Source organism: Agelaius tricolor, unplaced genomic scaffold (assembly GCF_023055355.1).
Source record: "Agelaius tricolor isolate 1412-34295 unplaced genomic scaffold, bAgeTri1.0.p SCAF_2, whole genome shotgun sequence".
NCBI lineage: Eukaryota > Metazoa > Chordata > Aves > Passeriformes > Icteridae > Agelaius > Agelaius tricolor.
Genome location: NW_027269262.1, coordinates 79,040,476 through 79,067,861, shown reverse-complemented (window position 1 = coordinate 79,067,861; position 27,386 = coordinate 79,040,476). Strand labels below are relative to the sequence as shown.

At 42.4% G+C, this 27,386-nt stretch overlaps 1 protein-coding gene across 2 annotated transcripts; it reads left to right on the top strand.

Moving 5' to 3' along the window:
• The first annotated feature begins 217 nt into the window (after window positions 1-217).
• On the top strand, window positions 218-26,438 carry COLEC10 (collectin subfamily member 10). 2 transcript variants are annotated; one of them, XM_071421686.1, is made up of 6 exons: window positions 219-459; window positions 12,818-12,889; window positions 14,264-14,335; window positions 16,423-16,476; window positions 17,445-17,540; window positions 18,364-26,438. In XM_071421686.1, exons 1-6 carry the CDS (start codon window positions 312-314, stop codon window positions 18,753-18,755), a joined length of 834 nt encoding a protein of 277 aa, XP_071277787.1. In that variant the 5' UTR covers window positions 219-311; the 3' UTR covers window positions 18,756-26,438. The 2 variants fall into 2 exon arrangements, with proteins under 2 accessions (XP_071277789.1, XP_071277787.1); XM_071421688.1 differs by lacking the exon at window positions 17,445-17,540 and having other exon boundaries at window positions 218-459.
• The last annotated feature ends 948 nt before the right edge of the window (window positions 26,439-27,386 follow it).

The window sequence follows — 27,386 nt, the reverse complement described above, 5'->3', positions numbered from 1 at the left end:
AGGCAGAAAAGTTACAAGAGAGATATTCCCATATGTTGGAGAAATTTTCCATGGCAAAAACAGCTAAATGTCTCGCTCAGATAAGAGATAAATTGGAATAAACAGCTGTCAGTGTTAAATAAATATCCTGGATAATGTGCAGGACAGAAATAACTACAGCATCGTCAAACCCCTTTCTTCACTTTATTTAGCTCTTCTTGCATGTAGCTCCCAAGCTTTCCACTGCTCCAGTTGGTGAAGCATTTATTTTTGAGTCAGCTGCATTTCTTAAGACTGCAACAACGAAAGGCATTTCCTGAGAAACTGCAAGGATGAGCAGCAAGAAAGAACAACAGCTAACGACATATGGGACCCTTGTAGTGTTTTTTATCTTGCAAGTTCAGATTTTTGGTTTTGATGTTGATAATCGACCTACAACAGATGTCTGCTCAACACACACAATTTTACCTGGACCAAAAGGTGAGGAATTATCAGGTTGCTAATGCTGAGACCAGTACTGATAAAGGCTGATTTTTTATCAGTGGAGACTTGGAGGGCTTGTGGCATGGGCTGGGCATGAAAGATGTGAAATATTGCAGACTGTACAAACATCTGGTAAACTGTAACTGTAATGGGGGAAAATGGAGAAGCAAGGAGATTTAAATTTTCATTTCTTTAGTTTCAGGAACAGTGTTACATATTTTCATATAAGTTAGAGGTGTCTTTTTGCATCTTTCTTCAGCTGCACAAATCTTCTGTTATTTCTTGTGCTCACCACACAATGAAAACAGCTAACAGACACAAACTGAGGGACTTATTTAAAAGTAGGCACCTCTTGTGAACTGTTAATGGTCTGCTTTACATCTACAGATAGGGAGAGATACACAATATTTAAAATGATCAAACTGCCATTATTTTCAAATGTTTATTTGTAAATACATCTCTGCTACATTCATCAGACCTGATCCAGTAGCTCTTGTTGAATTAAACAGGACCTTTGCTGGAGATTTCAACAATAACTAAATCAACTCTGGCATGTACAGGTCTTTTATCTTCAAAACACTTTGCAAATATCTGAAACCAAATTTTCTGCATTAACTTACTTTTTCTGTAAGACAACTAATGTCAGTGGAATTGCCTGAAGGGTATCTTATTAGGCCCATGACATAGAAATCTATCTTGCAGTGACAGGTCTAAAATATATATTCCACACCATGGCTATTGCAGCTTCAAACTATTGCTTTCTTTTTAGTAATTCATTGTATTTTTCTATAGGCTACAGACTGAGAGGAAAAAAATGCAGCTGATTTAAATTTAAAGCAGAAAAAATATTATCAAGTCAAGAGCACTGCTATAGACTCATTTGTTTTTATGATGGATTATTCAAATGCATGTTGCTTAAAGGACCATTTTTAATCAGGAAATTAATTTCTTTATGATTACAATCCAAGCTTAAATTTTTGCTGCCACAGCATATATGCAGAGAGATGTAATGATCCCCAAGGGAGCTAGTGGGTGTTGGTTTAGTATCTAGTTAGTATCTAAGTAATGGCAGGCTGGAGAACAAAGTTTGACAGAATTGTGTTTAACAAGTCACAAGGCTAATGAGGGGGGTCTTGTGACAATGCAGAGTAGCTGGGACTCCAGCAGGCTTCTGTGGTCTACCTTGTATAGGGAGCATTTGAAGGGTAGATATTATTATTCTTTGTAAATGCAATACTGAGAAAGTTGGGATTTAGTCATTATCAGTCCTATTTTTCCTGGCTGACATCAAAACACAAGATGAGACCAGCAGTTTATTGGCACAGCTCAATCTACTACTTTAGATCACCATCCCCAAGATCCATGACAAGAAGGAGTATTGAGTATAAATCACCTCCAAATTACTAGCTCATATGCACTGCAGGTCATCAAATACATTTTGGAGACTATGTGATATGATCCTTTAAGATTAATTTCAGTTCCTTCAAGAGCTGAGCTCATCCAGGACAGTTACAAGTAGCCCTTAATGGCACTGGTTGTTCAAGCTTCCAGTCATCAGGGCAATTAAAGACCAAGCAGGCTGAGTGTATGAACTGCCCTGTTACTTCTCAGGCATCCCTTGTAGCCAAGCATGAAAAATGCTTACCTAATATGCCAGGAGAAAGTCTGTCCTGCTGTCAGTTTTCCTTCATCCATCTAATGTCTATGACTCAGAGCACATGATCCCAAGCTTGTGACCACAGCCATAGGCAGAACTTTGCTGTTTAAACTCTAAGCTTGATAACAGACAAGTCTCTGATTTTTGCTGCTGTAGTTTCTTTTCCTTGTGCTACACATCTCTTGTGTCCCTTTGTCCATTGTTCTCTTTAAAATAGGTTTTGATTCATCCAGAACAAGTTTTACCTCCTCCCCTCCACGTGCTCAGCATCTCAGCCATGGTAAAACATGGTGGTGCTCCCAGGAGACAGAGGTGCTGATCTCACACACCACTTTGACCAGCTGTTTCAACCACCACAGGTTAGATTCCTGTTGTGGCAACTTCCTCCTTCCATGAGAACATGGAAGTGTCTAATAGGCCAAAGCAACCTGAAGTGCAAGGAATTAAAAGGTATTCAATAGCTGTAAGACTTCCTACTCTGTCCCACCTCCCTATCCCAGTGCAAGGTGTGAATTGTCCTATAGGCTAGATCCAATCTGTGTGCTCCAAGTGGGATGGACCCTGGTCCATCAGCAGAGAGAGATGCTGCTGTTTCCATCACACAGCACAGTGGAGAGGAGAGCACTGAGGGAGAAGTGGGGGGGATTTGGAGAGTTCAGAATTTATAACTCTTTATTGCCTGCACTATTGGAGGCTATATGACTCAATCCTCTAGGCATTCACAGCTGTTACAGGAGCAAACTCTCAACCTCTTCACATGCTCAGCCTGAAAATCACCTGTTCAAGAAGGGTTGTGAAGATAGGCCACTTACACAATCCACATGTAACTTGTCCAAGTTACTTTGTGCACACCATATTCTTCCCCTTCAAAAACATCTCTTTGTTATGCTCACACCTGAGAAGTCACAAGAGAAGTATGACATGAGCAGTGGGATGAAAAAAAAAAGGTGATTCCAGGCTGATTACCAGAAAAGTCTTCAAATCACTGCGACAGCCCCACCAACTCCCAGAAAACATAAGGCAAAAGCAGAGGCCATTGTGTACAACAGTAAGAGCTAGAAAAAAATACTCTGGAAGACTGCAGTCTGCCAGGAAGAGAAGGGATGCAGTGGATGTCCTGTCAGGTTTGCAGTTGTGCTGCAAGGACAGCAGCGTGCCCGAGCTCCGTGCGTGGTGCAGCGCACCCCGCGGGTTCCAGCCCCACCTCTGGGGGCTCACACGGTGCCCACCAGGTGCTGATGTCCCCCCCAGCTGCTGCTTCCCCTCACTGGGGCAAGAAAATGAAACCTGAAGCCTGTTTGCCAAAAAATATACAAAGAAATTTCCCAAATGGGCACTCCAGAAAAACAGAAAATTGTAAAAAAGAGAGAGGCAAAACTTGGCACTCTTCTCCATTTCCTTTTCTAGGCAACATTCAGGTCTCTTCTCAAAAAGAGAGGATCATTTTCAATGAAAAGAGCCCACTGCAATGGCTGTCTCGTAAAAAGATTTGAGGTACACAGCCAGCTGGCTTATATGGCAGTAAAGAACAGAAATGCATGAGGCATTTTCTAGGATTCTTATTGAAATACCCTAAGAACACCTCTGCCCTTCTTTTCCACTGCCCCCCCACCAAAAACAAAACAAAACAAAACAAAACAAAAGTTAAAAAAAAAAAAAGTAGATCTTTTCAGTGTTCATAACTAGTGATTTTTGATGTTTGACCCAAGATGTTAGGAACAACAGCTAGGCTGTTGTGGACAGAAACTCTGAAAACTTACATCTTAAATCAGCTAACACAGATTCACAGCAGGGTAACTGGGGCAGTAATGACCATGCTTTGTACTTCATTGAATTCTTGAGTCCAAAGAGAACCAGGAAATGAAGCATAAATGAAACAATGAATTTTCCAGGGGAGCCAGGTTATTGGTCTAGCAAAAGTAGTCATGGACCTATTCCTTACTTTCTACCCTTCCAAGCCTGCAAGCAAAGCAGGCTGGATGTTGCTGCTGCTGCTGAGAAAGGGTCTGGGACTGTGGGGAGGCAGCATCCAACACAGTGAGAGCAAAGGCACCAGCTGTGGTGGCCCTGGCAGCATCAGGAGGATCAGGCTCTGCCCCCCTGGACTCTGCCTTTGAGGGGTGTCCCAGTCTGTCCTTTCTTCCAGCCTGCTCTCCCCTGGAGACTGCAGGCTCTGATCTGCAAAGGAAGTTTTAAGTGGGCTGTTGACATTGATGAGACAGGAGTTGACCTGCTGTGAGTAAATCAATAAGCAACAACATGAGGGTAGAAACAAGCAGAGGACGACCCAAAACTCTGACTTCTGAACTCCCATTAAATATGTGAGCAGGGGCTGGCACTGCAGAAGCTGTTTTCACATGGATTCATGGGCTCTCAGCACTTCAGAAGACTGGCTCTAGACCTTGCTATCTGTCCCTGATCCCAGTTCACTTTCTTTGAAATCCAGACACAAGAACTTTGAAAGTTTTGAATCAGATCCAGGTTGAGAAACCGGAATAAGATGAAATTTGAAGAGCACCGGGAGTTTCCCATAGCAGTTTAGATTTAAAATGTTTCTTTATCATTATTTCTCACAAATGATGCTTATAAACTCTGTGACATTGGCTGGTACCTCAAAATAGCATTTACTGTGGTCACCAGTATAGCTGTCCATCTCTCAGCTTTAATTGTGCTTACGCAGTTCCACTCCTGGAAAATCTCAAAACCTTTCAGAAACCAGATATGCTGCTATCCACGTTGCCTTCCAAAAATACAAATGCCTTACCACATCCTATAGCTGTTCAAATCTATAACTAAATTTCTCTCTTAGTGCCTCATTTTTGATCTGAAGAGTCCTTTAATTTCAACACATAATTCTATTTTTCATGGCTTCTAGAATACCTTGTTTTAGCACAGAGTAAATTTCTGGAAATTATCAGGCTGAGCTACAGAGATCAGGGGACTTAAATACATGAATTCAAGAGACAGAGGGTCTGTATTTCTTACCAGTGGCAGTCTGATTCCTCACTGAAGCCACCATAATTCATGGGTCTCTGAGATCATGTCAGAATGGCAGCACAAGAGGCTGGGAAAATCAAATCATGCAGACCAAGTAAAAGGAGAATCAAGAATGATTGAAATTATTTCTGTGTTATTAAAGAAATAATGTATATTCCATTCATGCACAAAGATCCACACTTTCAAATAATACAAGTCAGCAGAGGTTCACTGAGCCTACTGAAGGCTTGGGTATGCCCCGTGCAAGGCAATATGAGAGGAGGGTATTTCTAATGAAGTTCAATTTATAAGTAGAAAGGCAATCAGAAAATTCTTTTTTTTTTTTTTTCTTTACGATTTTTATTTTACAAGGGAAGGGCTTGTATTGTCTAATTTGAACCTGGGTGAAGGAAGATAATCTGTGTAAGAATGGTGCATATGTAGGAGCCCTGCATGTTCCTGCAGGACACCTGGGAAGGTGACCATGGGTGCAGTGTAGTTCACACTACAGCTGAACACACTACTCAACTCTCAGGTTTTCTGACAAAAAAGGGAGGCCAAACATCTTTTTCTTCCACTCTGACCATGTGGTCTCTGCTCCACCTCGTGCTGGTTCAGCTATTTCACAGACTCACAGAATATTCTGTGAGTTGGAAGGGACCCACAGGGATCATTGAATCCAACTCTTACATGAATGGCTCATCTGGGAACTGAACCCACCATCCCAGCACTGCCAGCACAGGGCTCTGGCCAAACCAGGCTCTGCACTGAGCTGCTCAGCTCACTCACTAAAAATATGTATCTGCCTTATTGATATTCCTCTCTTTAGGGAGAAGAATTTCTTCCAAATAGGGTGAAAAGAGTGCTCAACATCAGGCAGAGGGAAGGGAGGCATGTAGGGCAGTGCTGGCAACTGAGGGGAGGAGGAAGGACAGGGAAGGGAACATCACGTCAGAGAGGCAGCTGATGTTAAGAAATCCTGTCCTCACTAGCCAAATGCAGCATGAAAGCAAGAGTGCACAGTTTGGGAAATTTGCTAAGGATCTAAATGACACTGAAAGTGAAATCAGAGGAAATTTTGAGTCTTTCCATTGACGTAACTGTGACGCGCTTATCCATTGGAAACACAAACAGGGCTGTGTTTGTTTATTTCTTAAAGTCTGTGACTCCCTCTAGTGACCAACCCTCTCGGCAGATATTGTGCATGCCCGAGTGCTGCAAAGGTTCTTCCTGCTCAGGGTCACTCAGTGTCCCAAGCTACACAGCTAATCCTGTGAGGCCCTTCCAGGAGGGCAGGCATTCACTTGCTCCTGTAGGGTTCTCAAGGCTTCAGAGTTTTATGCTCATCTCCTTATCCTTTCAGGTTGGCTAAGGAGAGGCAGAAATCACCTGTACTCTTCACATTCAGTCTCTGGAGGTGGGGAGGGTCCATCTGCCACCTCAGGTGGGACTAAGAGCATGAAACATGGAGCTCAGCAGAACTGTGTCACACGTGGAACAAATTCCATACAGAGCCTTTGTGGTAGGGCATTGGCTGTGCCTAGGAATGATGAATGCATCCAAGGCAAGCAGTGCAAAGCTGCTTGCCTTGTTTAAGAATACCACCATGTGGTATTCTCATCAAGATTAAAAGAAAGATTCTCATCCTTCCCCTGTCAGGTTAAATTAGTCATTAGGCCCAGGGCTTTTCAAAGACTCTTTGGCTGGTAGTGGAATTTTTTCAGTTTAGAGTATCCGGTGTAGGAGGACAGCTGTGCTGTAGCCCAGCATAAGTGATGTTTCTATCATTTGAAAGGGTGGACATGTCCTTGATTCTGGAGGGAGACACACCTGCAAAAGAGAGGATGAGAGAGCATGAACATTTCTGTAGTATTTAGCTGACCTGAGGCCGTGGCACACCAGCACACCTGACACAGTGGTCCCAGGGAATCTCTCAGCACAGCTCCAAATGTGCTGAGAGCTACTCATGCATAAGCCCAGTTCAGAGTCTCCTCTCAGCCTGCAGAAATGCTCTCATCCTGATGCAGATAAACAGGGGCTCTGAAACCCCCAGGAATTACACCCAGGTTCTCCAGGAGCCATGGTCAGCCCTTGATTACAAGACTTGGAGAGTCACTAAATAACCGTGAACAATATCTGTGAACTTGAAAACCTCCTAAGTTCATGAATACAAACCAGATAAATTGCCTACAAAAGATTCATCAGGGAAATCTAAGTCACTTAAAGGTCAGTAAATTCTTACTAATTAAATTCTTACCAAAGATAACCTCTCAACATTTAGTTATTTAGTGGTTTTTAGTCAAACTCTAAAAAAGACAGAGCCCCTTTCAACTGCCTAAAAATCCTGCTGGTAATTGGACCTTCAGCATTTTCCTGAGCTTGTTTACAGAAGGTCTGCAGTTCCCTCTCAATTACAATTAAAATTTTCTAATGGCTGCAAAATTTACTTACTTCTTATGGCTTCTGCTCTTCTGCCTTGCACAGTCCCAGGCTGGAAGAGTCTAGTAATTTACTGCTTCAGGTGTTTCTTTTAGCCAGAAATCTGGTGTTTCATATCTGTGACACACAAGAAACCAATCAGCTTGAGGAAATACTAACAAGGCTGAGAAATAGTCTTACTTCAGTTAATGACTCCAAGTGCTTCTTCACCCATGCTTCAAATGCCAGTGCTGCATAATATCTGTCATCTCTGCAACCACAGTTTTAAAGTGACAATCTGTTAATTAGGTTAAAATTTAACCTGACACTGCCCCAAGTGCAAAGCAGCAAAAAGGAGAGGTTAACCTCTAGGTATAGATAGCAAGCATATGAGGTCAGGGATCAGAAAATTTGTGTTGCACAAAGCACAGTACTACAGAACTCAAAAAACCAGTCCATAGTACTAGCAGGACAGATATTTTTTTTTCCCTGGAAGATTAAAAAAAAAAAAAAAAATAGGCTGATGCAGTGGGATGGCTTGTCCACATGAAGTCTCAGAGGACAGGGAGGGACACTTATGGTAAACTAGAAATAAAGCCAACTCTGCCCTTGCCCAAAACAGTCGGCCAACCTCTCAGTCTCTCCTACTTGGTTGCAAATCATAGCAAGACCACAAGAGGGAAGCACAACCCAGGAGTTCACCTTTAGTGCCAAAATTTGTGATAACAGCACACAACAGCTCAAGGAGGACACAGCACGTACCATGTCAGCAGGTACTGGGCTTAATCTAGTCTTAAATTAACAATAAAATGGTATCACTAACTAATACTGTTTGTTTCTACCCTTGTTTTGTAATGGCCTACCTATTGTCAGATGACAGATGGGGAGAAAAGCACAATTACCCTCTCTTACAGACAGACAAATTATTGTTCTTCCTGTTTTCCTGGATATGAAAAGTAAGACAGAGTGTGGCAGGCTTCTTTACACCAAGATGAAACAGGTGATGGAACTTATTTCCCTCTCCCTTAGGCTTTTAGAGTTCTTAAGCAAAAATTTGGATCACATAAGGTGTTAATAAAAGTTGAGGCACTGCCTGACCTCTGGAAATCCCCAGAACAAACTTTGCCACACCCTTCACTCCTCTCACCTGGCAGCTCTCAGGCTAATGTTCATACAGGACAAAGTAGCTTCAACTTCAGCAGCCCTAGGTGTGAAAATCTTGTTCCAAAGTCCATCAGGAAAAGTCACTGGATCTTTCAATGGCTCAAAATGCTGAAACTGAGACAGGAGTAAAACATCTTTAGAAAGTAATCGCAGCTTCTCCACTTGTATATTGACTTTCTTTCCTGGGTTCTATTTTCAGGATTAACTCTTTCACAAATGAGAAAGAGAGGGATGGAGGGAGGAAGGGAGGAAGGGAGCATCTTGCACAGAGATCTTCCTTCTGCAGCAACCACCAGTACTTCCATAGCTTTAACTCTGCAGAGCAGCCTGCAGAGAATGGAACTGGCTGGTCTGAGAAAGGTGAGGAGGACTGCCAGGATGACAAGCCCTGGTTTGGAAGGTCAGCAGGAATATGGTTTGTTTTCCACAGGCCAAGGAACCTCCTTCAGCAGCTTCTATACCAGACCCAGAATTACAGCTTTTTTTTTTTTACACAAAGAAATTCATTCCACAGGGAAAGGCTGGACATGAAAAGCCTCCCCCATCTCCGTTCCTTGTCAGAGAACACAGTCCATTTGTGAAATATTGCCATGTTGCATTTCTAGTCAAGATTCATCCAGCCTTTACAGCCTTTGGATCATGCACTACCTCCTTTCTATTGTCACACATATTTCCCCCTGTATGGGTTTGCAGATGATGATGAGATCAGTTCTTAACCTGCTCCCAAACTGTCCTTTCACAAGCCCTTTATCAGCCTCTGGGAACTTTTCTGAATTTCTGAACTACTGAAAAGTGACTTTTGCACTTTCACAGCGGTTTCACACATGGATTTGGAAAGAACAATTTCCTCTTGTTAGCATTGAAGTCAACAGCAAAATTAAACCATGTATTCTCTAGCTGTAGTTTGATGGTCAGTAGAATCATAAAATCATGGAATGGTTTGGGTTGGAAAGAACCTTAAAGATCATCTAGTTCCAATCCCCCTGCCATGAACAGAGACACCTTTCCACTGGACCTGCTTGCTCAGAGCCCCATTCTGCCTTGCCTTGAACACTTCCAGGGATGGGGCATCTGCAACTTCTCTGGGCTCACCACTCTCACACTGTGGAATTTCTTTCTCATATCTAACCTAAATCTACTCTCCTTCAGTTAAACTCATGCCCTCTTGTCCTGTCCCTACATGTCCTTGTAAAAAGTCTCTCCATCTTTCCTGTAGGCTCCCTTCAGGTACTGGAAGGCTGAAATTAGGTCACCCCAAGGCCTTTTTTTTCCCTAGGCTGAACAAAACCAAATCTCTCAGCTTTTCCTCATAGGAGAGGTATTCCATCCCTCTGATCAACTTGGTGTCCTCCTCTGGACTTGCTCCATGTCCTTCCTCTGTCGAGGACCCCAGAGGTGGATGCAGCACTGCAGGTGGGGCCTCACCAGAGCAGAGTGAAGGGGCAGAATGACCTCCTTGACCTGCTGCCCACTCTGCTTTTGATGGAGTCCAGAACAGGTCTGACTTTCTGGCCTGTGAGTGCACATTGCCAGCTCATGTCCAGCCTCCCATCCATCAGCACCCCCAAGTCCTGCTTGGCAGGACTGGAACCCAGTAAAAGCAGGCATCCTTCCATCAGCTCCCAGCTCAGACCCACAGCTTCAGCTGAATATTTAAGGAGCTTGGCTTTTAGAAATATACAGTAGCTTTTACAGTATTTTTAAGACCTAGTGAAAAGAGAGATGTCTAAAATTTATATTGCTGACTGCTTTTAGACTTTTCTTTTCCTACGTTACCTGTGGAAGCTGGTGTTAAAAAAAAGAGCCTGAGCGAACCAGCACACAGCACATTGTTTCCTCCTTGTCCATCCCTTCAGCAGCTGCTTCCTCCCTTCAGTGTGAACTGAAGTTTAGCCCTTTATCTTCCTCAGCTTGGCCCACCAACCTTCCTTCAAAGGGCATCCTGACCAACAAGACAGTCCCAGCATGGAAGGGTTTTCTCAGCATAAAGGGACAGGCTCAGCTCAGTCCATGTAACTGGGATGGAAAGGTGCCAAACAGCTAAAACTAAATTTTATCTGCTGTGCAGTTAATGTGCAGCACTTCTCATCTGCTATCACTCTACAGAACAGCCCATGCTACCTCTGACTACAGAAGTAGAAGGCCAGTCAGGAATGAATGGGCAGTACTTTTCAAAAAAAATGAGACCAATATAATGACCAGTCTTAAAGCATCCATGGGAAGGTACTTTCTCCCCAGCACACTAAAAAAAATCATTGGGCTATTTGCCACAGGATATTTATTATAAGGGCCAAAGGTATAAATGGGTTTAAAAGGCACAAGGTTAATTGGTGGAGGGAAGAATCACTAGTGGCTGTTCATTAGGGGAGGGGATGTGTCACATTCACATTTTCTGAAAAATCCCTTCACCCAGGATTTTTCTCCTGGCAAGCTGAGAAGCCTCAGAGAAAAAGGAAAACAAATTCTTATTTAATTTGCTTTTCCTGTGTTGTGCTCACATGTGGAATGTGTTTGGAGATTGTTTACCACAGGTGATTGTTTCATTGGATTTCTGGTGTGTTTTCACTCATTGTCCAGTCAGTGCCAAGCTGTGTCGGGACTCTGGAGAGAGTCACGAGTTTTCATGATGATCTTTTTAGCCTTCTGTAATTATCCTTTTTGTATTCTTTAGTATAGTTTAGTATAGCATTCTTTAATATAATATAGTATCATAAAACAATAAGTTAGCCTTCTGAGAACATGGAGTTGGATTCATCATTCCTCCCTGCCACGAGGGTCCCAGCAAATACAATAGGGATGCAGTGCTTGGCTCAGGTAAGCACTGAGACCATTGCTGTGGGAGGCTGGAAGTGGCTGTCTGGGCCATAGTCACCCTCAGTACACCTCAGTTCCCTGCACACTTTCTGCTGGGGCTGCAGGCACCACTCTTGGTGAGACAGGTTATTGGTCCTGTCACATCCTGCTGTTCTGTCCTCGCCTCTCTGGCTGACATCCAGGCACACTTCCCTCCCTTGGCTCTCCATATACTGAACAACCAACTGGCTGCCACTAGCACATGAGATCCTGGCTGAGCCAAGAGGCTGTGGCCCTGCTCCCCACTGCACAGCAAGGCTCATTGCCAACAAGGGCAGGGAACAATGGGAGAGGCTCTGGAAGGCTGCCCTGTTCACTGATGGCCCTTTGCTGCAGGCGAGTTGTGTGTCTCCTCCTCACCTCTGCTGGGGGGAGGAAAAAAAAATCTTCCTCTTATGATCTGGCTCCAAACTAAGATGACAAAATCATCTTTAGTCTTTCTTTCCTGCCTTCCTGCCTTCCATGCAAAGCAACCTTGTATGCTACTTGTGGAAGGAAATAACATTTCTTTCTGACTAACTGCTGCCTTGCACCTTTACCCTATATGCTGCACAATGAGAGACTGTCTTCCAACAGTGAAAGTGCTTATACAGAACTATACAGGAACCTGTGTAATAGGGTCTCAATCTCTTTTAGAGAAATCTCTGCACTACCATAATAAATGCAATGATTTTGCCTCTTACAGATACTCTCTGCATGACCTTTCAAAATAAAGCATTGGAGTAATTGCAAAACAAGTTTCTTGTATCAACATACAAATGCCATCTGTCAAAAAATGTAGGCAAGAATTGTGTCATATTAAGTGCCAAGGTCTATGTCAAGATCTATTTCAACATATTTACATTCCTCTCATTCTGAATGCATCTGCATACCCTGAACACAGAGTCACTAGGAATGGAATCACTAGGAACAATTAATAAACACCTGTTGCCTCCCTTGGCAGTTTGCCCCTGTGTGCTCAAGTTTCCCAATACCAAAAGATTGGTTTCTTTATCTGCTTTATAGCTAATAATGTTTAAAGTGTAGGAGTAGGAATTGCTGTTGTATAATTTTCATGTTGTAACAGCCTCTCTGAAAGGGAAAGCTTTTCGCTTTTCCTAATGATGGTCAGATTCCTCATCTCTTTTCTGAAAATTTATCCCATGGCTGCTGTGCCTTCAATGGGAAATAAAAAGAAATCAGTAGGGGAAAAAAACCCCATGAACTTTTCTTTCTGAATGTGTTTAGTTGTACTTACTGCACTGAGAGAAATGTACCATGATGTTTTATTTTCTGGTTTTTTGGAAGGGGATGAAGGTGAAAAGGGAGACAGAGGAGAAGTAGGCAAACAAGGAAAAGTTGGACCAAAAGGACTGAAAGGTATTTATGATGGTTTGTTGGCTATTGCTGGCATATGAATATCATTATACACAACTGTACTGATGCATATGATTGATGTTTAATGCTTTTCATTTCTGTTTCACCAGTGGATTTCACAATCCTGTCAAACATTAATTGGTAAACATAACAATACTTAGCTTGGTTCAATTCCTATCAATACTTAAGACAAATACATATGGCTGTCATGAGTGTGATTCAGAAAACCTGATTCAAAAAAATCATATACATAATCAGAAAGATTACTCTTACTGAAATTAGCCTTTAGTTGAAATTGAATTTTGAGCATTATTGCCTAGCAATATGTCAGGGTGCTCAATAAAATTTGGTTTCAGTTGTCTGTATTCTGCAGACAAAGCAAACAAAGCCATACACACACAAATAAAAAGTTCCTCTGATCAAACAGCATCCAAGATGAGAACAAGGACTTGCAGATGTTTCAGGACCTGGCTCAATTAAATATGTTCCATACCCACAGTGTGATCTGGGCACATCATTTAGAGGCACCAGATGTGACTGTGTCAGCCTTATTTGCATACTCTAATTTGAAAGCTTAATTTATCTTTAGAGTTTAATGACAATGCATATCCAAGATCTTCCTTCTTTGACTGTGGCTTAAGACTAATCAGGAAAGCTTTTACTTTTATAGAAACTTTAAAATCACTCTGTTATTATTGCTATAATAAAAAACTTCTTCCATTTTTAAATGCATTCTTATGATTTCACTTCTTACCTTAAAATGAGCATCAGATAAGATACAAGGAATTCAGGGAATCAACCATTTACAAAGCATCTTATTGATGTTAAAGTCCTTTTGCAAACTGAGATTCCCTAGATTGGCCTGCCATCATTAGACAGCTATTTCAGAACTTACACTATTTATTAATCAATTAAAAAGGACACCTGTTATTTTGGTGCTCTGAAGACTGGGAAAACACCTACAGCAAACTTAGTAGCTCCCTACTTGCAGGCCTGCTTTGAGAAGGACTCCCAGCAAAGCCACAAGGACTTAGGAAAGTGTTTTGCCTGTGGTGGAGAAAAATAAAAGGTGTCAGCCTGGTTAGGCTGTGAAGTAAATCACTAGCAGTTTCAGTTTCTATTTTTGCTAAGACAATATGATGTTTGAACAGGCAATTTTATTAAGGTTCTATGCCATGTCCTACTGTCGTACCCTACGGGAGCAGAGATCTGGCTGTTCTCTTCCAAATATCCTCAGGGCTGTGCTCACTTCACTTTGCCACACAGGCAGACTGGCCACACTCAGGAAAAACAGCAGCAGTAGAGACCTAAACAGTGCCTCAGAAAAGAAATTACAGCAACCATCCATACTCATTTCCTCTTCATTTCTTCTCTTAGGAAACAAAGGACCAGTGGGTGATGTTGGTGACCAGGGAATGCTTGGTAAAATTGGTCCAATTGGTGGAAAGGGTAAGTTCTGGTCTGGGAATTTCCTTGGGGTTTTTACCCTCAAGGTAAATATGTGCTTTATGAGAGCTCCAGATATGGAGCAATATTAGATAATGGTACGACCAATTCTCTCCAAATAAAGTTATGCATAAAGATTGGTGATGAGAGTGAACTGAAATACCCTAGTTTTATTTTCTTCATGCATTATATCCAACTAATTTGGTTAAAATAATTTCTTCTATGAGTTAAGATATCAATCCTCTTTGATAGGTCTAGTTGAAGGTGTTTCTGCTCATTGCATGGGGGTTGGACTAGATGACCTTTAAAGGTCACTTCCACCCCAAACTATTCTATGATTCTGTGGTAAAAGAGGATGGGAGAAATTCAGTACCTGTGAAGTAAATCCTCTGAACACTCTAAGAGACAAATGTGTGCCTTTGATCTGGATGCTGAAGGCCTAAGTCAATGTCCTACTGTTGCTGAGGGTGCCACCTTGTCACCTGCACTGCTGTGGGTCACATGAGCAAGAAATGCACAGGACATCCCTGTCCTGGTAAGGAACCAATTCAGGAATTTTAAGAAGGGGCTCAAATAAGCAAGGATGGCAACTACTTCCAAATCAAGGTAGACTCCAAATCTGCCTGGACAATCATTTCATGAAATTGTGCTCTATTTATCTTGAGAAGAAGTTCAGACATTCCTTTCTGATATTCCTAAAGAGCTACTTGAGAAGGACTATTTCTTCTACCACAAGGAGACCTGCCTTGAAAGCTGATCAGGGACACCACCATTGCCAGGAGAACTCTGGGGTCTCAAATCAGCACATCAGCTTGGATATACTGTTGAGTGGCTGGAACAATCTCTCTGGAGAGCTTCTCAAACCACTGTTTTTAATAAACCTTTCATGGCCTCCAGCCAGCCTCAGTATCAGGCAAGAAGAAAATATTTTGACCTGAGGGTTTAATTTTCAGAAGTGCCTAGAAAACTGAAAACTCAGAGTTATCTCCTAAAATGTCTTCAATCCCCAAAAGAGACAAAAAAAGAAGAATCTTACAAGTTGCTTTTCTTTATCTGAAAGTAAACCAATGTTCTGAGCCTTTAAATCAAGTTCTCTTTTAATCTCAATGCACAATTTATTGTCCCCTTGCAGTTTTTTCTCATTTTCTTTATTTGTGGAAGCAAAGGTCACTGTTTAAATCTGTGACTAAACATTGGAGTTCTTAATGAAGCAAGCCTGAAATTTCAGCTTGCAAGTGTGCAGTGGGTATGCTGCTAATTAAAATGACAGCCAACATCTAAATTCTTTAAAGAAACACAACCATATAAAGTAAAAAGTACACAAAAACATGGTCATCAATAAGGCAGAGCAAGTACTAGTATGTTTTGACCTCTGAAGGTTTTATTCATAAAAGAGCTGACATGAATTTTGGATAAAGTCCAGCTGTTCTGACCCAAATCACAACTGAGGTTTTTTAAAGAACAGGTCACCTCCAGTTATATAGTGGCAGAGCATTTGGAGAAGTATTTCTATCATTCTTATAATTTACAAAAGAGAGTTGGATGAGAGTTGGAGAGTTTGCAGTTGGATGCAAATAAATCCCATTTCCATAAACTGAACTGAAATGCTGCTCCTTAATGACCTCCCTCCATGCAGGTGCCAACTGCTGCCCGCACACGCAATCTCTTGCACACACGAACTCAGTGGCTTAGAGCACATCTGCTGCCTCCTCTCACCATGGAGCTGCTGAACCTGGGGAAGGGCTCTGTCCTGTGGCCCCTGAGAGAACCCAGATCTCACCTTTTTAAGATTTCTTAACTGCTTTCAGCCTCTCAGGATCATTTTGCAGTTTATATTTAAAGTAAGTGGTACCAGGAGCCGGCAGCACACAAGATGCTTGTGTTATCACTGAGTTAGCTATTAAAGGGCTCTCACTTCCATGCACCAGAATTAATCATGGTTTGTTTAACTTGGCATGTCTTCCAGTACAGTCCATCAGAGCTTCCTATAAAAAGCACACTGTTAATATATTATTAATTGGGTTTTTGAATATGCTTCCCTGACATATGCACTGTCTGAGATCTGAGAATATATTTTCCTCTTTATTCAGGTGACAAAGGAGCCAAAGGCTTACCAGGGGTTTCAGGAAAAAAAGGAAAAGCAGGTATGCTATGCATCCTTCTGTGCAGAATGGTCAAATCTGCTGGATCTTTGATTTCACGGTTGGTTTGTAAGAAATTCCATGAAATTATGAGGGCAAGGAAAATACATTGAAATGCCCAAGGAGAATAAATGAAATGTAATTGAAGCCCAAGGAGAATAAATGAAATGTAAGGAAGAGACTGAAAATGTTTTGTTGAAGAAAATAAAGGATAGTGTAGGGACATGACTGATTCCTATGAATATACCAGCATGCACAAAATATGAAGTCACCCAAATTCATGGGTAATATTTGGTATAATAAAAACTAACACACAGGCCAGCAGTATGCATTTAAACTGGATACTAGAAGAAAGTTTCTTAGTATCAAAGGAATTAAGCCCTTTAACAGTTTCCTAATAGGAGCATGAGATGAAAAAGTAAGTGATATTAGATAGAAACATAATCTGTTATCAAATTAATGCAATGCATTTGCTTACAGGAGGAGAATTTGACTCTGATGCACTAGTAACCTAGTAACCTTGAATGGTTACCCACCTTAAATGTATACTAGTGTTTATTTTTAAGAGATTGCATATAAAATGACCATTTGGTGCTTAATGGGAAATCATCAGCAACTTATTTTCTTTCTGAGAAAAACAAAAAGAACAAACAAAACCTCTAGCAAGCCAAATTCCAGTTAAAAAAAAAAAAAGAAAGATATTAACTGAGACTTCAGGGCTTGAAAGCTATTGATTTTTGGGTCAGTATTAACTTGCTTAAGCCAGTTAGCAAGGGAGTGTACAGAGTGTACAGAGCCAAAACACTGATCAACAGAAGTGCAGCCTGTGGGGTAAGGCGAAGACTGGCCCTCCATAAGTGGAGCCCAGATCTTCAGAAGCTTTGGAAGTGGGCTACAGTGACTCTCCATGCACACACACACCCCCAAATGCTTCTGAATAGGTAAGTCCTCTATCCTCTGTATTGCATCAGGCACGGTCTGTGACTGTGGGAGATACCGCAGATTTGTCGGACAGCTGAATATCAATGTTGCTCGTCTTAACACATCCATCAAGTTTCTGAAGAATGGTAAGGATCCTTAAATATTTGAGGGGATTTAATTGACTCCAATAACAGATGTCATTGCTATTCTTCAACCACTGTTGATCTGTGGAAGTGTGGGGTGACTCCTGAATTATTTGGGAGAGTGTTAATTTTCCGAGGCCTAACTCTGCTCAGGACCACTCCAGCACCACTCCAGCAATCCACTAGCAGAGACAATCAATTTCCAGCAATCCAGGCATGCTCCTTGGCACTGCTTAATTCACTAGGCTAAAAAACTCATTGGTTGAGAGTCTGCCTTTTAAAGCTGCTGAGCAACCAAAATTTTCTTCTGAGTCAATGCCACAGTGCTACAGCAGCTCTGAATATCAGGCCATATCTAAAATGTCTTATCTTAGCAGTCACATTCATTTACCTCTACATGGAAAGGGCCTGAAAAGCTATTTATACCACTGTGTTTCTACCCCTAGGCACTCTTTCATAATCTGTATTCAAGAACATGCAAAGCAATAGGGCGATCCAGAATTAGACATTGCCATTTGACAATTTAGCATGCCTTAAGCTGATTCCTAGACTAGGCATCCAGGAAAGAAAACTGAAGTGTCACAGGAGACATGACAATCAGGACTGAGTAGTTCTTGTCCTAATGTGTGCTAAGAGCTTGACAATCCCATTAGTCACATCAATCTCTGATCATGTCCTCATCGTTCATCATAAATACAGTGGTGGGAATACTTTTCCTCCTTCCCTTTTATTAATTCTAATGTAAAAATCATCTTATTGCCATATTGGAATAGAATAACCTTCAGCATCTGTTGACATGCCATTAAGCAATTTTTCTTCTTCAAAGTTATAGCAGGTATCAGAGAGACAGATGAGAAATTCTATTACATTGTGAAAGAAGAGAAGAATTACAGAGAAGCCTTGATCCACTGCAGGGACAGAGGAGGATCACTGGCCATGCCTAAAGATGAGGCAACCAATGCCTTGCTTGCTGACTACATCTCCAGCAGTGGCCTGTTCCGAGCCTTCATTGGGCTGAATGACATGGAAAGAGAAGGACAGTTTGTGTATGCAGACAACAGCCCACTGCAGAACTACAGTAACTGGAAGCAAGGGGAGCCTCATGACCCAGCTGGTCACGAGGACTGTGTGGAAATGTTCAGCACAGGAGAATGGAATGACTCTGAGTGCCAAGTCACCATCTACTTCGTCTGTGAATTCCTCAAGAAGAGGAAATAAGAGTGCCAGAGAATGTGCCTGGCACCTGCTGTACATACAATAACCCATCCTCATTCATTTACGGTAGGGAGAGCAAATCAGGGATAGGAAACCAGGGACAGGGCTCAATCCAGCCTTCACATCACTGGGCTAAGCAAGAGTAACTGCTGTTTAGTCATCAGTGACCGTAGAGTCAGCACAGGTCTGCAGGGGGCATCCAGCCAGCTGTGAATTTTCATTTCATTTCTACATGCATCTTAGGGCTGGAATGTCTGTGTGTAATTTAGGGGTAAATTTAGAGCATGAAGAAGTGAATATAATTTCACCAGTTCCAGAAATAGTAAGATCATTGGTATTTGAGTACTGATGTGGTTTGTGAAATCCACAGATGGAAAGAGCGTGACCTTCATTTATCTCTGACTTGCACAGGGAGTCCCAGTAATTTCCCTTATGACTTCAGAGCTCAAAGTAAAGGTTTTAAGTATCTCTTGAAAAAAATCCTTCTTTTGTTAGAATCATAATTTGAGGTGGAAGGTCATTTGGTTAAATCTTGTATGTAAAGTAGGACCAACTTCAAACTTAGAAGTTGTTATACTCTCCTTAATTTGGCCTGCAATTATAGTGCCTGATAGGCATTTATCTGGTCTTCTGTAAAGCATTTGACATGGTCCCCTACAATAACATTCTCTTTTAATTGGAGAAATGGATTCAATGGGTAGACTGTAAGGTGGATAAACAATTGGATGCAGATGGCTGCATCCAGAGGGTGTTGGTCAGTGGCTCAGAGTCCCAATGGACATCAGTGACAAGGAATGTCCCTCAGGGATCTGTAGTGGGACCAGCACTATTTAATATCTTCATTAATGACACAGACAAAGGCATGAAGTGCACCCTCAGCACATTTTCAGATGGCACCAAGCTGGGTGGTGCTTGCAGTTGACACACCTGAAGGATGGGATGCCATTCAGAGGGATCTGGATGCCATGAGGGAAGTGGTCCATGAGAACATTATGAGGTTTAACAAGACCAAGTGCAATGTGCTGCACTTGAGTTGGGGCAACCCCTGGAATCAGTCCAGATGAGGGATGAACAGATCAAGGGCAGCCCTGCCCAGCAGGACTTGGGGGTGCTGGTGGATGGGAGGCTAGACATGAGCTGGCAATGGGCACTCACAGGCCACAAAGCCAAACAGGTCCTGGGCTGCATCCAAAGCCCTGTGATTCTGCCCCTCTACTTTGCTCCAGCGAGGCCCCACCTGCACTGCTGCATCCACCTCTGGGGTCCCCAGCACAGAAAGGCTATGGACCTGTTGGAGCAAGGCTAGAGGAGGCCACCAAGATGATTAGTAGGATGGAGTACCTCTCCTGTGAGGAAATGCTGGGAGATTTGGTTTTGTTCAGCCTGGAGAAAAAAAAGGCTTTGGGGTGACCTAATTGCAGCCTTCCAGTACCTGAAGGGTGCCTACAAGAAAGATGGAGAGAAAGTTTTTGAGTTTTTACACGGACATGTAGGGACAGGACAAGGGGGGATGAGTAGATTTAAGTTAGATATGAGAAAGAAATTCCATTGTGTGAAGGTGTTGTGCCCAGAGAAATTGGGAATGCCCCTGGAAGTGTTCAAGGCCAGGCTGGATGGAACACTGAGCAACCTGGTCTAGTGGAAAGAGGCCCTGCTCACAGTATGGGGCTTTGAACTAGATGATCTTTAAGGTTCCTTCCAACCCAAACCATTCTATGATTCTATGCAGAAGAGATCTCACTCATCTCTGTTTTCAACTCTATCATCCATCAGGCTGGCCTGAAATGTGAGGAATTAATTGTACATAGGCATGCAGGCCTACGCAGCTTGTAGGCAACCTAAAAACAGATGGAGTAGTTGTAGTGTCTGAAGTCCCCAAAATCTGTGATAAGCATACAGAAGTCTAGCACAAAGAGAAGTGTAAAGGAAACAACACCATTCCTGTAGGCTGTAAACAGGCACATGTCATATAAGCTATACCATGTGCATTGCTGGTTTAACAAGTGATTCTAGGAACATATTAACTCCCTAACTCAGAAGCCAGTGATGTTTGATGTTTAAGTTAAAATCACCCAAGCCTTTGTAACTCAGGAAGAAGCTATAGAACAGGTTTTATCCCTCAAGAACCCAGATTCAGGTGTGGTTGAACAACTTAGTCATGCAGCTCAGAGGGACTCACTAAAAATGATGAGCACTGAACATGAAGGCTCTGCTGTCACTTCCTGGCTGCTTAGATCTCCATGTCACAATGCCCACAAGAATCACATTTTCATATATTTGAGAATACTGACTGAGCTTTTTTTCTTCAAGCTCATCAAGTGCTTAGTCATGGTTTGCCTTTCCTCACAGCAGGAGATGCCAAGGGAAACCTGAGGGTCATTACAATGCAAGTCTGTAGGTTTTCCCTCCCACCTAACACTAAAAATTAAGGAAAGCTATTGGGAAGCTAAGGAGAATGCTAGATGGTCAGCACCACACAGCAACATTCCCTGCAGGTCACTGAGCACCAGGTGCACACAGCCCTCCTCTGGGTATACAAAGAGCTGGCCATGCCATGCTAGTAATGCAGAGGGTCAGCTCTGAGTCTCCTTCTCTTGCTGGGTACAGCACTGCAAAGGCAACCAATCAATCATACATCCTCAACCTCATCCTGAACAGGAAAATTCTCCAAACATTTGCCTGGTTGTTTGACTCCAAGTTCACCTCTGAGCATTGACCAACACAGGAGCTTCCCAGGTGACTCTGTGACTCAGAACCACTCTTGTCTGGTTTCTCTGACACTTGTTCCTCCAGAAAACCTCCTGTTGCTACCAGCAGGAAATTATCTGTGTTGCTACACACCCTCCAGGAAACTATTCAAACCTGTGAATAAAGAGGTGGGACCACATTTCTTTTCATTGCTCCCCTTCTATGCTATGAGACTATTTGGGCAAACAAGTTCACTTTGCATGATGTAACTCAGCCTGAATTGTTCCCTCTCTGGGAATTGATTTTCCTCAAAACTAGGCAGAATTACATTTTTAGGATCTATTGTAATAAACTCATTAAGCTAAACACTTTGGTTTTAGAAGCATTAATGGGTAATGATTTATCATTTATAATTAATGATTAATTAATTATTTATAATTAATGATCAATTAAAGAAAAAGATTGTTGAGGAAAAATACCTTTTAGAAGTTCAAGTCCAAGGCTGCTGACCTCATTCACAGCAAGTCAGTTCCTACCAGTCATGCAGAAGTGGCATAGTAATACCCCTGTGGGTAGGCACAATCACTTCTCCACACTTCATCTTTACTTCTGACCCAAGAAACCACCAAAAGATGCTTACCAGACTGGAGGTCTGTATTCTGAAACCTTGTGGCCATACTGAGACCACTGGCTGACAAAATTTAGAGGTGTCCTTAATGCTACATCCATCACAGATAGACCATTTTCCTGTTCTTTAGGAGAAAACTCAGAGCTGGGAGAAAGTGGAGCAATGCTTTGCTGCAGGATCAAGCTCTGCGTTAGACTAGACCAGCTGTTCTCCAAGTCATTCAAAATCAGTAAATACAAATCTAAATTGAATCTTTAGGGTGTTTTTGGTGACTATGAGTTATGAGTAATCCTGGACCATGCTCCATGTACAGGAAGGAATGACAATCCCAGCCTCTGGCTTCATGGCTGAGTGATGAAGTGAGTGAGAAACTTGTGCTGGATTTCTACAATGGAAAGGCTGGGACTGCCCAGTTCTTCCATCCTCATCCTCTACCACCACACCATCATCATCCTTTCTTAAATAGAAAAAAAAATAAAAAAAACCCAACCCTTTTACCCACTTTGTATTATTGGAACATTGGGTAGAGCTACACCAGCTGAAACAAGCAGCCTTGGGATGGCAGTTCCTTTGCTAACTAGAGAAGAGGGACAGCAGATGTGCACAGCAGATGTCCAATGTTCAAGCCAGTCAGGCATAAGTGTGAGCAGGTGCTTGTGCAGCCCATCCTGCAGCACTAGTCCCAGTTAATAAATTCTGCCAAGAAGCTGAACTCACAGGCCAGGCCAAACAAGAAAGCCCATACCACAGAGGAAACCTGGCAGGCAGGTGCCTGCCCCATGCCTTGTGGACACAGGCTTGAGCCTGAGCTAACTGAAATATTAGAGCCATGTTTTGCAGAAAAAATATGCTTGCTATAATTAAGAATTTGGGCTACATCAAAGGTTTCCACTGCTAGCCAATGGAAATTCACTGTGGTGGGTAAAGTATCTTTTATACATGAGGTGGATGGAGCCAGGAACATAGGAAATGGTGCCTGACTATTCACAATTTATGGTCTGTAAATGTGTGACACCTAAACCATTTTACCCAACACCAGTATTACTTTTTCACATGTTTTTCTTTCCATTACTCCCAGGCCAAATGTTCTTGTTTCAATTTATGCTTGCTGTTTATTGTCCTCCCACCACTTAACTTACCACTGAGAAGAGCCTGGCTTTGTCTTCTTGAAGACACCCTCAGAGGTGCTGGCAGGCTGCTGTCAGGTACACCTGAAGCCACCTCCTCTCCAGGCTGCATTAATCCAGTTCCTTTATGTCCTCCACATGTGCCTCTGACTCCAGCCATTCTGGGGAGTCTCAGCTAAACCTGGCTCCAATTCCTCCCTGCCTTTCCTGGAGGGGGTCAAAAGGACACAGTGCCTAGATGTGGTCTGACAGGAGCTGAGCAGGAGCATAACCCCTTCCCATAAGCTCCTGGCTGTGCTCTCTCCAGGGCACCCTCTTTGCTGCCAGGCACACTCCTGATGCACAGGTGCTGTGTGCTGTCTGCCAGGACTCTCCAGAGCCCTTGCAGGAAAGCCAGCCACCTCCAGCATGTATTGGTGCACGGCCTCAGCATTCCCAGGTGGGAATACTGACAGGAACTTTGCATTTGTTCTTGCTCAATTTCATAAGGTTCCTCTTGGCCCATTCCTCCACCCTGTCGAGGTTCTTCTGTATGGTAGCACTGCCCACAGCATATTCACTGTTCCTTCCAATTTGGTATCATCTGCAAATCTGAGGAAAGTGGATTTTATGACCTCCTTGAAGCACCTGGTAAAGAAGCTAAACAGGACTGTTCCAGTCTCTAGATCCCTGTGGCACTCTACTAGGTAAACAGGAAAATGTTGTCTGGGTAGACAACAACACATTCAACCATTCTCCTCTGAGCCAATTCAATGAATTTTTAGCTATACAAACCATAACATCCAACTGGGGAACAAGAATGTTGTTGGGGACAATGTCAAAAGCCTTGCTAAATTTGAGTTAGATGACAGCCACTTCTCTCCCCTCATCCACAAGCCCAGTCATAGAATCATAAATACAATCAGGAAGTCAGACATGATTTACATTTGGTAAATCCATGCTGATTGTTTCCAATCACCTTCTCCTTCGCATGCCCAGAAATGGATCTCCAAGAAGATCTAATCCTTGAAGATGCACAGGGACCTGAGACAGAGTAGAAATTTTCCAGAATAGAAATCTATTTTGATTTAGGTGAATTGTACATCTTTGAGTCTGTGTAGCCTGACTGCAAGGCCTAGGCTCAAGGGAAACTGCTTCAATGAAGGACAGAGATAAGGGGGGGAGACAGAGAGACTGCTGTGAGAGCAGGTCAACCTGACCTAGGAATTCTTTCTGATAAAGAAGAACTAGTGGCAAATGTCAAGTGAAATTTGCAAAAATGAATATGTATGAACCTATTGTGAAATTGTATGCATATGTATCTGAGAGGGGGATAAAAAGGGACCTGAAGTTCCCAGAGGTACTCATGTCATTTTAGGGGAACGATTCCCACATGTGCCCAGCGCTGTAATGAACAGACCGGCTTTATAACTTGCACAAAAGTGGAGTTTTGATTATCTCTGCAAAACAGACCAAAGCAATGCTGGTTAGTTTAGAGCTCCCCAGATTGTCTTTGGCCTTCCTGAAGAAATGGTGCAACATTTACCTATTACCATGTATTAAGGAACCTTCCATGATCTCCATAACCCTTCTGATGTGATAGAGTGGCCCTGCAGAGACATCTAATCTTGGTTTTTTTGGCACTTGGATGTGGTCTGTCTGCTCCCATGGTGTTTTCTGGTCAAACTCTCTCAAGTAACCCCAAGCTAAACACTCATCCACTGCTGGTAGTTCTCTTTGGACCCTTTCCCTAAGCACAGATGCATGGGATAGTTTGGTGGTAGAGATAGCAAATAAACCTTAGAATGCCTCCATTTTATCAGTGTCTGCTGTCATACATCACCTCCTCCATTCAGCAATGGTTCTGGGTATTCCTTCCTCTGCCTTTTTGTACTTACAAAGCATTGGAAAGTCTTGTTGTGCTTCCCATGTAACCCTCAACTGCATTTAGGCTTTGTATCACCCAAGGCTACTCCTACAAACTCAGGTAACTCTTCTAAATTATTCCACTGTAGCCTGTCCCTGCTTCCATCTCCTCTACACTACCTTTTCACATTGGAGCTCCACCAAGCTCCCTGTTCAGCCACACCAACCTCCTGACAAAGCTACTTGTAGATGTGCAGTGAAAACAAGAGCACTGCCTAAGATAGCAAGAATATTTCAGTATGCTTCTTGGACAACCAGGAATTTATCATCTTCTGTGTTCTGAGGAATGTCACTCAGTACAAGTATTATCATCCTGTTCTCCCAAGACTCATAACATATATAAGGCACAGATATCTATGGTAAATATAATGTTTTAGAAACCAACTCTAATAAAAATGATCACAGAATCAATATATGCCATTGAAACACATTTTCCTCAAGCATTTCAAACAGTCTCACATGGGCATTCAGCTGATCCATTTCTTTCTTCCTACTTCTTTCACTGCTTTTAATAACTTTTGGGTATGTTTTTTTTAAAAAAAACCCACCTAGAATAATAGATTGCCACATTCTTGACCACAGCCACAAAAATATATATGCATCTCTACGTAGTTTTACATACAGTCTTAAAAAGTACATTGCAATTGTAGTTCAGCTGGCTGAAATGGTTATTGAGATGCAATTTGACACCATGTGTGATGACAAAACCAGTAAATGTGTCACAGAGAGAGGGATTAACATGGTTATTTGGAAAGCATTGCTCTAGATTGTCTTGATTTAATAGGTTTTCATGGGTACAGAAGCCATAAATTGCTATTTCTTTTTTTTCCCTCCTTCTTATTTGTTAAAGTCATACATAAACTCCTCAACATGGAGAAAAAAGAATTAGCAAGATCAAAGTAGTAGCTTAATCTGTGTTTCTTTTATGCTTTTGTGTCAAGGGAGAACAGCAAATTGTAAAAGAATCTCTGCCTACCTGCTGTGTGCAGTGTGCCCAGCTCTGGGCCCCACCCACTCCTGGCCTGGAGAGGTTGCTCCATGCAGATCTTTCAACATAGGGAGGAAACGTTTCCATTGATTTTTAGGTGGGTGGGACCAGGAATTCCCATCACTCCATTCTGCAGGCAGCAGCAGCCTGCTGAAGCACAGTGGCTGATACACAGAGCTGTCTGTGCCTGGCCAGTGTGGGAATGTGTGCATTTTGAGTTCTGAGTCCCCAGGGCCCTTAGTGCTGTACCCCAGCATCTCCAGTGCCACAGCTGGGCTTAAATCCCACTGAGGTCCTGTGCTTAATCAGACCTGCAGATGCTGGGGGAGTCAAGGAACTGAAGCTTCTCACTGGTATGAGGCAGTACATCATGGATGCATCTGCAGAGCCACGACCTCAAATGATGCAATTTCATTACATGTCCTCTTTTTTGTCACATTTTTCTTTACTTAAGTGTTTTGCAAAACAAATATAACTTTTAAAAAGTAGCCATATGTCTATCATTACTTTGGTTTTATTGATGGTGTCATAGTTCAAACCTAAAGAGTCCTAAAAGGTATAAGTAATATCTTTTGGAAAGCTGATTTCAGTGATGAATCCCCTGTTCATTTTTTTTTCTTTTACTAGATACTGCAAGTTTTGCTGTCTTGTTAACCTCTCAGCAGTAAATTGTCTAGCAAGAGATGCTAAGTTTCCCAACTTGATGCCATAGAAGTCTAGTTTCCCACAACATTCCCAGAGTGCATGGAACACTCTGCTATGTGGAGGGTGGAAGGAGTCACAGTGATGATCAGTCAGTCAGTAGAAGATTAAGTAAAACATTGCAGAAAAATGTGAATACAGAGTTGGCAGATGCTTACCATGTGAGCTGATGGATTTATTTCCCACTGTGAGCTAATTTTTAGGTCTTCAAAAAGCTTTCAAGTTTGTCAGAGAAAATCTAAAATGTTGTCAGTAGGTCCAACAAGAAATTTCAATTCAATAGCTCAGGAATACCAGAGCTTTCTGCAAGTCCATGTTTGCAGGAGAGAAAGAACTTTCTCTGGACCTGAAGGAGCAGAAATACATTTTCTGCAAAACCAAGGACAAAGCAGACACAAGTGATTCCTATGATCTATATCCAGATACCTACTAAAGTACAAAACAAATAGTCCATCAAATGATGCTATTGCTTTCCTGTTTGTAGTGGAGGGTCTGGCCAGGTAACTGGAGATACACACAGGCACTTGATCAGCTGAATCCCAGGCTGGTTTCTTTCTGTGCAACAGAAACCCCAAAAGACTTTGTGTGAGGTTAAG